Raw genomic sequence first — 13,597 nt, 5'->3', positions numbered from 1 at the left:
TCGCTACTTTATGTTCTTTGTTGTGGATATCTGTTTTCCATGTCTGGTCTTTGTCCCTGGATTACATTCTTTTGATTACCCTATAACCTTGGTTCCCGTGATTACTCTTAACACAAACACGATGTTGTGAGGAGTTTGGTCGGCTTGAACGGCAACAACCCCGTGCAGGTCCGGGTGTTAAATGAATAGGCCTGCAGCAGCGCTAAGCTTGTCGTATAATTTCCGTATTATAGCCTGACAACCCCAGCATGCAACACGCCAGGGTTACCCCATTCCACCACCTGGGGCACACATCCCAGTTGCTCTGTGGGCAGAGCACCTAGCCCCCGGCTAGGTTTCTGAGCACTATTTAGTCGCCTTATACGACAAGCTTAGCGCTGCTGCAGGCCTATTCTTTTAACACCCGGACCTGCACGGGGCACACAACAATGAAGTTTAATGAATGGTAACCGTGGTAATGTATGTATATGTCAGAATGAAAATCCATGTTTTAATTTCAACTCTGTTTTGAATGTACTGGTAAAAGCTGGTTAAACTTTTTATTATAGAGATTTCCTACATATTAACGGAATTGGTCCAAAATCTTATTATCCAACAGTCCGGAATAGTGTTCCTATAGGGGACTGCCTTATTATTATAGTGTTGTTCGTCTTTGATTCCGTAAATGATGCACTCCATCACAGATATGTCACTGGTATTATTGGTCACACAATTATATATTCAACTGTTATTAATAAGTAAAATCTTATACAGTAAATTGAACCAGGTGAAATTTCAAGATATGAAGTTGTAAAAGGAAACAATGGTTAACCGAACATTGATTTGTCACTTTTGTTACTTTACCATGTCCCTACTAGTTTAATTTAGAATTGATCTGTTTGTTCTTCCTCTTGAAAATGTCATCATATATCTTAATGGTAGGCATTACTTATTAAAATAAGGAAAATCGAAACATTAAATATTGTATATTGAATGTGTCAATATGGGATCATCTGAATTCTGATGGGAGCAGCCATTTGTAACGTACTACAATTACATGGTAACCATGGATACAGAGTGCATTTGTTTGAAATAAGAAAAAAATATTCGCGGACTAGGAGACCAATCGTTTGATCCATAATTGATTGTATCTTTACTGGTGTCTAACAACATTGATGTTTTCAATGTCTAACGATTAATTATAATCCTATCAATATGCTGAAATGTGCTGGCAGAAAATCTTACATAATTTTATATATCGTATTAACTTGAAGCAATCAAAGTTTTATTAAAATGTCTCGTACAAGTCAAATATTTAGAAAAAATCTTATGTTATGGGACTTATAAATAACCATTGTTGAGTTGAAAAATATATGTAAAAGGTTTTTGCCTGCTAATGAATTTTCAGTTCGAAATATCCACTAAAACCACAAACACTCGATAGGTTGGATGTTCTTTTCACCTGATATCTTTTGAAAAGAATTGAGTGTGTTGCAGAAGCATACGTTATCTATTTGTGATTCCATTGATACAGCAAATATCGGCATTCGAAATACAATATTCAGTTTTTTGAGCTAGTTACCGCCGAAAAAAAAATTGTGCTGATATTTTCCAGTATCAATTAACCACCAATGACATGTTTTTCATCTTTGGAGAGAATAATCCAGGGAAAAAGACCTTACTGTGAAAACTGACACATACAACAAAGAACTTCAATTAACCAAAACGATACATAGAAAAAAACAAAAATAAATGAGCAACTCTGACTACACTAAAAACTGGGAGCGTGGACCAGGTGCACCGATAGGGTAAGGGTCTTCTGCTTTTCAGGACACACCCGCCGTGCTGGTCACAAGTCAAGTCCGGGGTAAGAAGTCTGGCGATCAGATCAGCTATAAAGTCAGCCTCATAAGATTGAAAGAACAGGTCAGTAGTTGAGGAGCACATTAGAATGCCGACCGTTTGTTGAAAAACTTGTCTACCACACTAGACATATTTCCAGCATTTTGAAAACATCGCCGGTATATTTCGAAATTGATTTGGAAATACGAATGATTTTAGAATTAAAATTAACATTCAGCAAGTTAGCTAAATTGGGGTGGTTGAGCAGAAAGTTATCAAAACTCATAATGAGTAGAAAAATATTTGATTATGATATTTTTCTCTGTTTGATCTGGATATTTAACATTAACATAACGCTAAACGCTCAACGTTTTTTTGCACATTTTTCGTCTTCTATTTATGTATTCTGTGCAGGTCCGGGAGTTCAAAGAATAGGCCTGCAGCAGCGCTAAGCTTGTCGTAAAAGGCGACTAAATAGTGCTCAGATCCCTAGCCGGGGGCTAAGGCGCTCTGCTTTGAAGAACCTCATTTTAGAATGAATATTATAATAGGTGCTGTAATCGGTGCCTTATTTTAACAAAATTTCTTCAACTAAATATTCATTTTGAAATTAAGTCTACCAATTGAAATCTCAAAATTGAATGATAGACATTTTTCCAATGCCTTTAGCGCCGTGCAGGTCCTGGTATTAAAAGAATAAGCCCGCAACAGCTCTAAGCTTGTCGTAAGAGGCGACTAAATGGTGCTCAGAACCCTGGTCTGGGGCTAGGGCGCTCTGTCCACAAAGCAACTGGGTTGTGTGCCCCAGGTGATGGAATGGGGTCGTCGGGCCATGATACGGAAAACCTGATCGCAAACAATAGTGGTGCAACGTGTTGAAAAAAAATGCCACGTTCCTCGCACGTAAAAGAATCCTTCTTTGGTATTCTGTCGAAGTATGAACCATTAGGCTCCGCCACAGGAGGCTAAATTACCCCACCCTACCACCCCGTGCAGGTCCGGGTGTTAAAAGAATAGGCCTACAGCAGCGCTAAGCTTGTATAAGGCGACTAAATAGTGATCAGAAACCTAGTCGGGGGCTAGGCGCTCTGCCCACAGAGCAACTGGGATGTGTGCCCCAGGTGGTGGAATGGGGTACCCCTGGCGTGTTACATGCTGGGGTTGTCAGGCTATAATACGGAAAACCTGACCGCAAACCATAGTGGTGCACCGTGTTGGGAAAGATGCCACGTTCCTCGCACGTTAAAGAACCCTGCTGTGGTATTCGATAGGAGTAGGAACCTTTGCGCTCCGCCACAGGAGGCTAAATTGCCCGACCTTACCCATCCCTCCTTTTTCCAGTGGCAATCAAAATTTGTCGACCCTATCATCCTTGTGTCCCATCCTTTTTTTTTATTTCATGTTCATTTTATCATCGTCTGAATATAGCTGAAATATCCAATGCATTTATCTCAAGAATAAGTATTTATAATTGATAAAATAAATTTTGACGGCAATTATCAACAACTATAACTACTGGATACAATGTAACTATCAATTATCTTGTTTGTTTGTTTGTTTGTTAGGGTTTAACGTCCGAGCAGCAATATTTCAGCCATATTCAGACAATGAACATGAAATGGATGATAAAATGAACATGAAATGAAAAAAAGAAAGGATGGGTCACAAGGAAAATAGGGTCGACAAATTTTGATTGCCACTGGAAAAAGGGGGAAGGGTAAGGTCGGGCAATTTAGCCTCCTGTGGCGGAGCGCAAAGGTTCCTACTCCTATCGAATACCACAGCAGGGTTCTTTAACGTGCGAGGAACGTGGCATCTTTCCCAACACGGTGCACCACTATGGTTTGCGGTCAGGTTTTCCGTATTATAGCCTGACAACCCCAGCATGTAACACGCCAGGGGTAACCCATTCCACCACCTGGGGCACACATCCCAGTTGCTCTGTGGGCAGAGCGCCTAGCCTCCGGCTAGGTTTCTGAGCACTATTTAGTCGCCTTATACGACAAGCTTAGCGCTGCTGCAGGCCTATTCTTTTAACACCCGGACCTGCACGGGGCATCAATTATCTACACACGGCACATGGTCTCATGAAATATTTAAAAAAATACACGGAGCAACTGGGATGTGTGCCCCAGGTGGTGCAATGGGGTACCCCTGGCGTGTTACATGCTGGGGTTGTTAGGCTATAATACGGAAAACCTGACCGCAAGCCATAGTGGTGCACCGTGTTGGGAAAGATGCCACGTTCCTCGCACGTTAAAGAACCCTGCTGTGGTATTCGATAGGAGTAGGAACCTTTGCGCTCCGCCACAGGAGGCTAAATTGCCCGACCTTACCCATCCCCCCTTTTTGCAGTGGCAATCAAAATTTGTCGACCCTATTATCCTTGTGACCCATCCTTTTTTTTTTCATTTCATGTTCATTTTATCATCCATTTCATGTTCATCGTCTGAATATAGCTGAAATATTGCTGGTCGGACGTTAAACCCCAATAAACAAACAAACTGTGGGCAGAGCGCCTAGCCCCCGGCTAGGTTTCTGCGCACTATTTAGTCGCCTTTTACGACAAGCTTAGCGCTGCTGCAGGCCTATTCTTTTAACACCCAGACCTGCACGGGGCAATAGTCCGTACAAGTGCACAGAAAATTTAATTATAGGAAAATTTAAGGGTACTTTCCAACGTTTATGAAAAAAAAAAAAATGTTTACACTTCTTATTAATTCCTTGTTGTCATGAACAGGTATAAGTATAAGATGGCTCGGAGCGACTCTGTATTCCTAATGAACTAATTCTAAGCTCATTCCGATCGTTTTGAGTGGTCCCAGTTTAACGATTTGGCTCGAACTGCAGCTGTCAGTGAAATACAAGTAGGCCTATTTAATCAGTTTATGTGTAAATGTCGATATTCTTTTTGTCATCTTAATCATTTAAGCAACAGGAAGCACCGAAAGTTGACATTTTTTGTTATTGCATTCATGTACCTTAAAACAAATGTTTGAATTATTTGTATGATATAAGCGAACCACCATTGCTCATATCGTAAACTTAACGTTATAAATTTTTTTCTAAATATCATGTTAATATACAATTGTTTTCTAATTGTAATTCATAGATACCATTCTCTAAGGCATGATTCTCCCGGATACCAGTAACATGACGTGAGTAGACCTCCAATGTTATACTCAACGAAACTGACTCGTTATGCTGACCAACCAAAATATACAACGCTATATGTTCGGATATATGATTGGCTGTGATTGCGACAATTGTCAGTCTAGTCTAGTTAAACTGTGTTCACACAACCTGCAAAAGTGAATGACGAATTTTGATCACGGATAATTTTTTTTTCTTTTTATCTCTAAAATGGACCAAATGATGAGAGTAATTATATAATGATCAAAGACATTAGGTCCGTATCAAACATATTCTAATTAATGAAGGAGTAACTGGAAGTGAAATTTTTGATATTGTCAGTGACTGATTTTGAGGACAGTACTGTACTATATCAAGTTTTTTTTTCAGTTTTCTCATAATCCGACTTTTGTATGGCAAGTAAATCTTAAAAACTTAAGTGTGTAGTTGTGGATGGATTCTGTATTCGTTACCGTGACAAATGAGCTAGGTTTCTTCTTTCTTTATGCTACGCAAAATGAAAAAAACTGTAATAGTAAACTGTAGTTATCATTTGCATAAAAATGTTATTTCCTCAAGCATGATTCGGAAAACAATTTTCAAGTTGTGTGCTTATTATTTTACGTAATATAAAATCCAGGTAAGCCTTTACTAATTTAGCTAATCATGTAAACTCAAATTATGAATTAAATGAAATTGCGTGGATAACAAAATTGATCGAACTTCGTAAACAGTAGGTATTTATGGTCTGTACTCTGTAACCATGGTGATTGCACCTGATTGTTTATTGATCATGGAACGACGCGCTTCATATCAAAATCATTATTCTACCGAATAAACACACATAATAACCCAGGTGATAGAAAGTTTAAAGATTCAGAATCTTTTCATACAATTACCGTCAGCATTATGATATGCATTGGTAGACGACCTGTCCATATCGATCAACAGATGCTGTAATTGTTTTGTGCATCAGTCAGCTTTTTTTGCATGCCAAAGAACTACCGCAGTAAACAAGGAAATTTCATGTTCGTCGTCTGTGAATTATTGATCTGGACTCCGTGTGGTTGTGAAACAGTAACATGTAAATTGCATTTTAAATCCTCGAGAAAGAAACGCAATATGTTATCCGGATATTATCGTCATATACGAATCCTTCTAAAATATAGTTTAATCTAGCTTTAGGATAAAACTGATGTCATACCTGCTAATATGTCGCCCTTATTGGTAAATTACAATTATACAAGCTATTAACGCCGGCCTTAATTGCAGTGTATGGTACTTTATGTATACATAGTAAACAAAGTCCCTTTGCAAACAATGCCCTATTATATGATTTGCAGAAAGCGACCATTGAGAATCACGATTACATACGGCTCACTTGTAAAAAGTTAATAAATTCGAACTAGAAATATCGATATAGCCTGAGAAATCTTCAGCAAAATCAGGTGTATATAGAATATCTGATTGATAGTTCTGTGAAAACTTCTGATAAACATAAGTTTACCGTAGTGAAGTATTAAATTATACACTTAACATCAGTTATAGCATTATAATGTATCGTAACCAAGCACACCCGGCTCACTCGATGGCAACGTAGTGTGTGTGTTGAGCAGTTGCGTGTAATTTTAAGTAATTAGTCTTTTAATGGATTAACACCAGTCGATACATTATACAGTATTGTTTCATGCTCATCATTTGGTAATTTATCAGAAATTTAATCAACTCATCTTGTTCTCAGAGCCTGTGAAAGATGTATATGATATGACTTACAAGGAAACATTGTAACAGAAATCAGTCAATGATTTTAACTTGAAGGTTTTTTTGTTTTCATTCAATGTTTACTGTACAAGGGATGCTAAGTTACAGAATGGAACTTATCAATGGTTGTACGGGAGACTGGATTTGAACTCTCTGGGTCCGTTATGACAGTCTATAATGAGTTCACGGCTTACGAACTGTGAAGATTCTACTAACGTACAACTGACCCACTTCTCTCAGGTTAAACCATCGGTTACAGAAAAGTGTGACCCTGCAGTCAAACAAGAATGCACAAAAGTAAGTTTATATATATTTCAAGATGTCACATTAAGTAACTTGTAATACTACAATTATCGAACACATGTAAAGAGATAACACCTAATTTGGTCTATGTGTTTGTGATTTCTTTAATCATTGATGAACAATCATATTATATCTTTTGTCTTCATTCCATTGCAATTTTCTTAAAATTTGATTTAAATTTCGAAATGAAGTTCGATTTCAATAATGGACTTGGACTTCATGAGTAAAATTGTATTTGTGCGTACCAGGCCTCCTCGTTTAACGTCTTGGCTCATAGGAGAAACTATCTGGTGCCTTTCTGAAATAAATTTACCTTACATCTTGTCAGATTCCTAATCTTTACATTGCCAACAAACTTACTACCACTTGAACGCCTGTCGTATGTCTGTCAAACCCAGTAAATACTTTTTTTTTAATTCTTTTTTTAATAATGCTATATTAAAAGTTTTGTATGTAAAATAATCTCTCCGAGTTAAAGACTGTGAACTTTTTTGTTCATACCCTGTTTCTAACATTATATATCTAACACATTTTCAGACAGAGTATCATAATTGAAAAAACTACTGTGAAAGTACTTTGATTCGTGGATACCAATTTTCGTGGATTAGGGAAGAAACACAAGTTCGAGGATTCTTGAATTCGTGGTTTAGAGGTTTTCAGTATACTCATCAATGGACATCTCCTTTTCGCTGGGAACCAAAATTCGTGGTTTGGCCTACCCACGAAATCCACGAAAAATTGGTACTCCACGAACAATAAAACTTTCACAGTAAGTGATAACCTAAGGTTGTCTGTTGGATGAAAGTACGTTATAATTTGACACCTGTACTATTTTCAAACAAGATGTAAAGTACGATCGCACTAACCGAACATGTGTATTGTTACATGATGTAATAGTTTCTTTTTACCGTCGACTGACTTTATATAACAAATAATGGTAAAATGGTAATCAAGAGCCCTTCGAAAATGAAACGGCATTTGTAATTATTAGTTCTTTAATATGCCACCAGCATACCATAGCTTTGCAACCTGTTTACCGAAAACAATTACAATAATAGACTAATTAAATAGCCACAAGGTATTATCTGGTATCATTTTATTTATACAGAGCAGTAACAACAGTATATTTTACTGTAGAATGATGTACATATATGTACAAACCTATTATCTCCTCGTCTCTCTCTTAATGTTTCTCACCCCGTGCAGGTCCGGGTGTTAAAAAAGTAGGCCTGCAGCAGCGACTAAATAGTGCTCAGAAACCTAGCCGGGGGCTAGGCTCTCTGTCCACAGAGCAACTGGGATGTGTGCCCCAGGTGGTGGAATGGGGTACCCCTGGCGTGTTACATGCTGGGGTTGTCAGGCTATAATACGGAAAACCTGACCGCAAACCATAGTGGTGCACCGTGTTGGGAAAGATGCCACGTTTCTCGCACGCTAAAGAACCCTGCTGTGGTATTCGATAGGAGTAGGAACCTTTGCGCTCCGCCACAGGAGGCTAACTTGCCCGACCTTACCAATCCCCCCTTTTTTCTAGTGGCAATCAAAATTTGTCGACCCTATTATCCTTGTGACCCATCCTTTTTTATTTTCATTTCATGTTCATTTTATCATCCATTTCATGTTCATTGTCTGAATATAGCTGAAATATTGCTGGTCGGACGTTAAACCCCAACAAACAAACAAACAAACTTAATGTTTCTCTGGGTATATATATCTTAATACTTTCAGTAGTCATTTATTCTTAGAGTATTTCTATCAGAAGATCTTTACACAAGATGTTAGCCTTCTAAAACATCATATTTTAATAGTAATTGACTGAAACTGTCTAGAGACCACGCTGTAAGTGATGATTCATTGCTTCCTATAACCTTGGTTCCCTAGATTACTCTTCCATTAGAGCCCCTTTGAGTGAAGGTAGTAAGATCTGATTTTATTTGTACATTAAAGGTAACGCGTACTTGCAAGTCTAATTAAGATTTCAAGATTTTCAAGATTTCAATAATGAATATGTAACATGAGAGTATTGTCATATATACACATAACATAATACATTCAACGTAATGAAATAATAATATAGTATTCACAATAACAATAGACATAATTATGCACGGTTTCAAAATAATGCAGCTATTCATTTTATAAAAATACAAAGTCATTTGTAAACCTCATTGTTACAACTTGATAGCAAACCTTCCATTTTAACTAAACTTGGATATTGATATAGTAATCTGGTAAAAATCTATTTCTCAAACTGACAACTACTTCACTTTGACATATAAATAACACATAAAATTTATCACCTATACCATTTTCACAGAGAGTACAAAACCTTTCATGTTTAGGAATATTTTTCCAATTAAGCAGGCCCCGTGCGGGTCCGGGTGTCAAAAGAATAGTCCCACAGCAGCGCTAAGCTTGTCGTAAGAGGCGACTAAATAGTGCTCAGACCCCTAGCCTGGGGCTAGGGCGCTCTGCCCAAAGAGCAACTGGTTTGTGTGCCCCAGGTGGTAGAATGGGGTAACATGTTGGTGTTGTCAGGCTATAATACAGAAAACCTGACCGCAAACCATAGTGGTGCACTCACGTTCCTCGCACATTAAAGAACCCTATTGTGGTATTCTCCCGGAGGCTAAATTGCCCGACCCTACCCACTTCTCCCTATTTCCAGTGGCAATCAAAATTTGTCGATCCCTTTATCGTTGTGTCCCATCCCATTTTTCATTTCATCATCATTTCATGTTCATTTTATCATCCACTTCATGTTCATCGCCTGAATATAGCTGAAATATTGCTGCTCGGGCGTTAAACCCCAACAATCAAATCAATCAATCAACCAATTAAGCAGGATAATACGGATACGTTTAAAACCGTTACATTCTCAATACAATTGACGGAATTATTTCACTAGAATTGAGGTTATCATTTACTATATGTAGTTTTAATATTTTGATATAAAAGTTATTTGTTCAGTTTTGTAAATATAATGCATAATCAGAAAAATGCATTTCGATCGGTATCGATTGTGCAACTACACCTACAAATCTTGTTCTGTCCTCTTTTGTGACTTTATGACAGTCTTCATCCGAAGCTGACTCAAACAAAAGAAATGCACATAATTGGCACAGCTAGTACTTCCATTTCAGCTTCCGCTATTTAAATGATGATTTATCACCAAATAATCGTATATTAGATGCCCATCTCCGTTTCATCTATCCCATGCAGATCTCATCTTGATGTTCAGCTCGACAAAATAGGCTTGGAACTTTTCCTGAAAACTCTGATAGATACGACTTTGTCTTCCCAAATGCCAATTAACCTTTCCCTTATGTAGGAACATGCAACAGCTGCTGCCGCGAAGAAGAGTTTTCTCCTTCAAATCATAAGACTTGAACTTTAACGAGTTATACTTTTAGTGTCTTACTAGAAACAAAACACTACTCTGCCTTTTAAGGTACCTATACGTTCACAACGGGTAGGATATGTTTTGTGTGTGTAGTTTCTGTGTTTTGTTGTTTATTTGTTTTTCATTTCTTGTCCATTTGGTCTTTACCTCGTTTGTACTTTAGGTATTGTTAATTCTTCTTGTTTATAATAAGTTATGGCATTCGGAGACATATTTATGGCACGAATTGCAGAACTTTAGCGATGGAAAATGAAATCATGAAAGACACACGTAAATCAGCAAGTTGTTACAAGAATGTCTCAAGTTTGGAGCAATAGTTTTTGTCACAACCATTTGTATGTATGCTTAATGGCTTATGATTGTAAGTCTCCCATGATAATACAGTCTAATTGTGTTATATTCCCAAAGACATCAGCTGGTGTTCGTCTCTTATAAATATCAGATAAGGTTCCAATGATCATATGCTGGATGAATTCAAAATTGATTGAATAAAGATTTATATATACAACTTACAACGTTGTATTTCCAATAAACCATTATTTATATGTATTACACTAGACAGACATTTCTTGTATTTACCATGAATTTGAATAGTATGCTGTGATTTATTGGTGGGTGTTTCATGACTTCATTTTTACATTTGACATTATCAAACAATACCCATTTCAGAGGGGGATACTGTGTGAATAATAGTTTGTTCTGATATGGCATAGGTATCCGTAGTCCACATGGAAATAGGGTGTTTTTTATTATAATTATTATTTTTTTTTTGGTTTTTTGTTTTTTGTTTTTTTTTGTCTTTGTTTATTTTTTTATACAAAGCAGTGTTACTTGTAAATGTATATGAACATTATAAAACTGTCGCCAGACTGATTAAAAGTATCGTACCTTAGTTATTTGTCATATTAACACGTCTTGATGTGATGTGTGTGATATCTTCCAAGTCTACATGAACTCAGTATATTCCTGTATGAATCTATATATAATTTATACCGATAATTTAAAGGCAGAGGATGATTATATTTAAGTGGACATGTTAATTTTTTCAAGTTTGAACTGAATATTACATGTTTGAACTTTGTTGAGGCCGCCCGAACATATTTCAAGTATTCATCTTTTAATGGAATGGAACTCTTCGAAATGTGGAGACGGACTTGTAAAAGTGGACACTTGTTTCCACAGATTCTTTCAATCATGGGTTTTTGTCATGTACTGATTTCTCTTCCCGAATAAAATAGGTTTAAACTAGCTAATCAATAATAAGATGTGTTATACTATCGGAAAATCCGACCGGTCGTGATAATTGGATAGAGGGCATAAGATAAATAGACCTCATGTTGTGACTTTTGGATATTTTGAGACCCATTTGAAATCTCGTTTTATTTTTTAATGTCCCCGCAATTCACAAGGGTCACGTTTTGGGAAAATTAATGGCTTCGGAAGGTATTTATTATACGAACTGAAAAAAAAAACAAAACAAAACAAAACAAAAAGTCGTTTAATTAGTACACATAAGTCAGTTTTCAAAATGAATGTTCTAAATGTATTGTGAAAGCCAAATAAAAATACTTGGTCACTCCATTACTATAGCCCCGTGCAGGTCCAGGTGTTAAAAGAATAGGCCTGCAGCAGCGCTAAGCTTGTATAAGGCGACTAAATAGTGCTCAGAAACCTTGCCGGGGGCTAGGCGCTCTGCCCACAGAGCAACTGGGATGTGTGCCCCAGGTGGTGGAATGGGGTACCCCTGGCGTGTTACATGCTGGGGTTGTCAGGCTATAATACTATAATACGGAAAACCTGACCGCAAACCATAGTGGTGCACCGTGTTTGGAAAGATGTCATGTTCCTCGCACGTTAAAGAACCCTGCTGTGGTATTCGATAGGAGTAGGAACCTTTGCGCTCCGCCACTGGAGGCTAAATTGCCCGACCTTACCCATCCCCCCTTTTCCAGTGGCAATCAAAATTTGTCGACCTTATTATCCTTGTGACCCATCCTTTTTTTTCATTTCATGTTCATTGTCTGAATATAGCTGAAATATTGCTGGTCAGACGTTAAACCCCAACAAACAAACAAACCATTACTATACCTTTTACTGAGGACAAAGTACACAAATTTTACCAGATTTTGAATAATATGAAAATATGATAGTTTACGTATGTGTACACTATTTGGTATTTTTCTTACCCTCTATCCTTAAAGTATGCTCCTGTATTCATGATCGGGTACACGTTAGATCAGCTACACTACCAGATGTGGCACGTCCCCATAGAACGAAACATTGTGTGGGTATTGGAACTATATTACATTTTTGAGCATTTGTGCATATTGTGTCATTTTTAAAAATTACTTTTGGCCTGCATGTTACTTTTTGTTGTTTGTTGTTTGTATTTTGCTTTTTCTTTATTTTTGGTTTTGTTCTGCTTCTTTTTAATACTAGGTCAATATTCTTCCTTATTTATCCTGTTTAATTTCAAGTGTATCTTAAATAACCGGTTATTATTAACCAACTTATATGGATAGAATTCCCATTCTATATAAACCAGCAATTTTTAAAAGTGGTAATTAAGAGCCTCGGAAATTTCAACATCAGATCAGGACGAAATTGCAACCTTGCATTACGACTTTAAAAACAAAGCAACATTACAGTGCCGTTATGGTGTACTAGTAATTAAAAATGAGTACTACCTTTAAAAAAAAGGATAGCCGACGCAGTAAAATTTTGTTCTTTTTACTTAAAATGTTGTTCTTTTCACTTAAAATGTTGTTCTTTCTACTTAAAATTTTCTACATTTCATTCAAGAAAATAACATATGCATACAATTTCAATTTTCGATATAGTTTTTTCGAACACCACTAAGTTATCAGTATTTGGCCAATCGAGAAACAAAATTGCGATCAGGTGACTTGCGTTTCCATAGTAGAGCGTCTTTAAGGTCAATGGGTAAAAAGCGAAACTATACTGACTACTTCGGAAAAAGGTACTTGTCACTTCATTTCCAACAAAAAGATTTTTTGTAGTTTCTTAAGTTCATACCTTTGCTCGTGTGCTAAATGCACACTTCACTTTGTACTTAAGGCGCCACCCTATAAATATTTGTTTGAACAGACGAGGAAAAGACGTATAATGAAGTCGGTTTGAAAATAACTTAAAGATGTCAATAAGTTGCATTTTTGA

General features: G+C 37.0%; 1 protein-coding gene across 2 annotated transcripts in view; it reads left to right on the top strand.

Moving 5' to 3' along the window:
• Positions 1-5,307: 5,307 nt before the first annotated feature.
• Positions 5,308-13,597, top strand: part of LOC148622852 (regulator of G protein signaling 9-binding protein-like) — an 18,506-nt gene continuing 10,216 nt past the window's right edge. For both annotated transcript variants that reach the window (XM_088573110.1, XM_088573108.1), the window contains exon 1: positions 5,308-7,011. In XM_088573110.1, coding sequence (XP_088429236.1) covers positions 6,892-7,011 — 120 coding nt within the window. In that variant the 5' untranslated portion in view covers positions 5,308-6,891. The remainder of the gene's footprint in view (positions 7,012-13,597) is intronic.

The sequence above is a fragment of the Perna viridis genome, chromosome 3 (assembly GCF_037379345.1).
Source record: "Perna viridis isolate PV_CMFRI_1.1 ecotype Kerala chromosome 3, ASM3737934v1, whole genome shotgun sequence".
NCBI classification, from domain to species: domain Eukaryota; kingdom Metazoa; phylum Mollusca; class Bivalvia; order Mytilida; family Mytilidae; genus Perna; species Perna viridis.
This window is presented reverse-complemented; position numbering and strand designations above follow the sequence as displayed.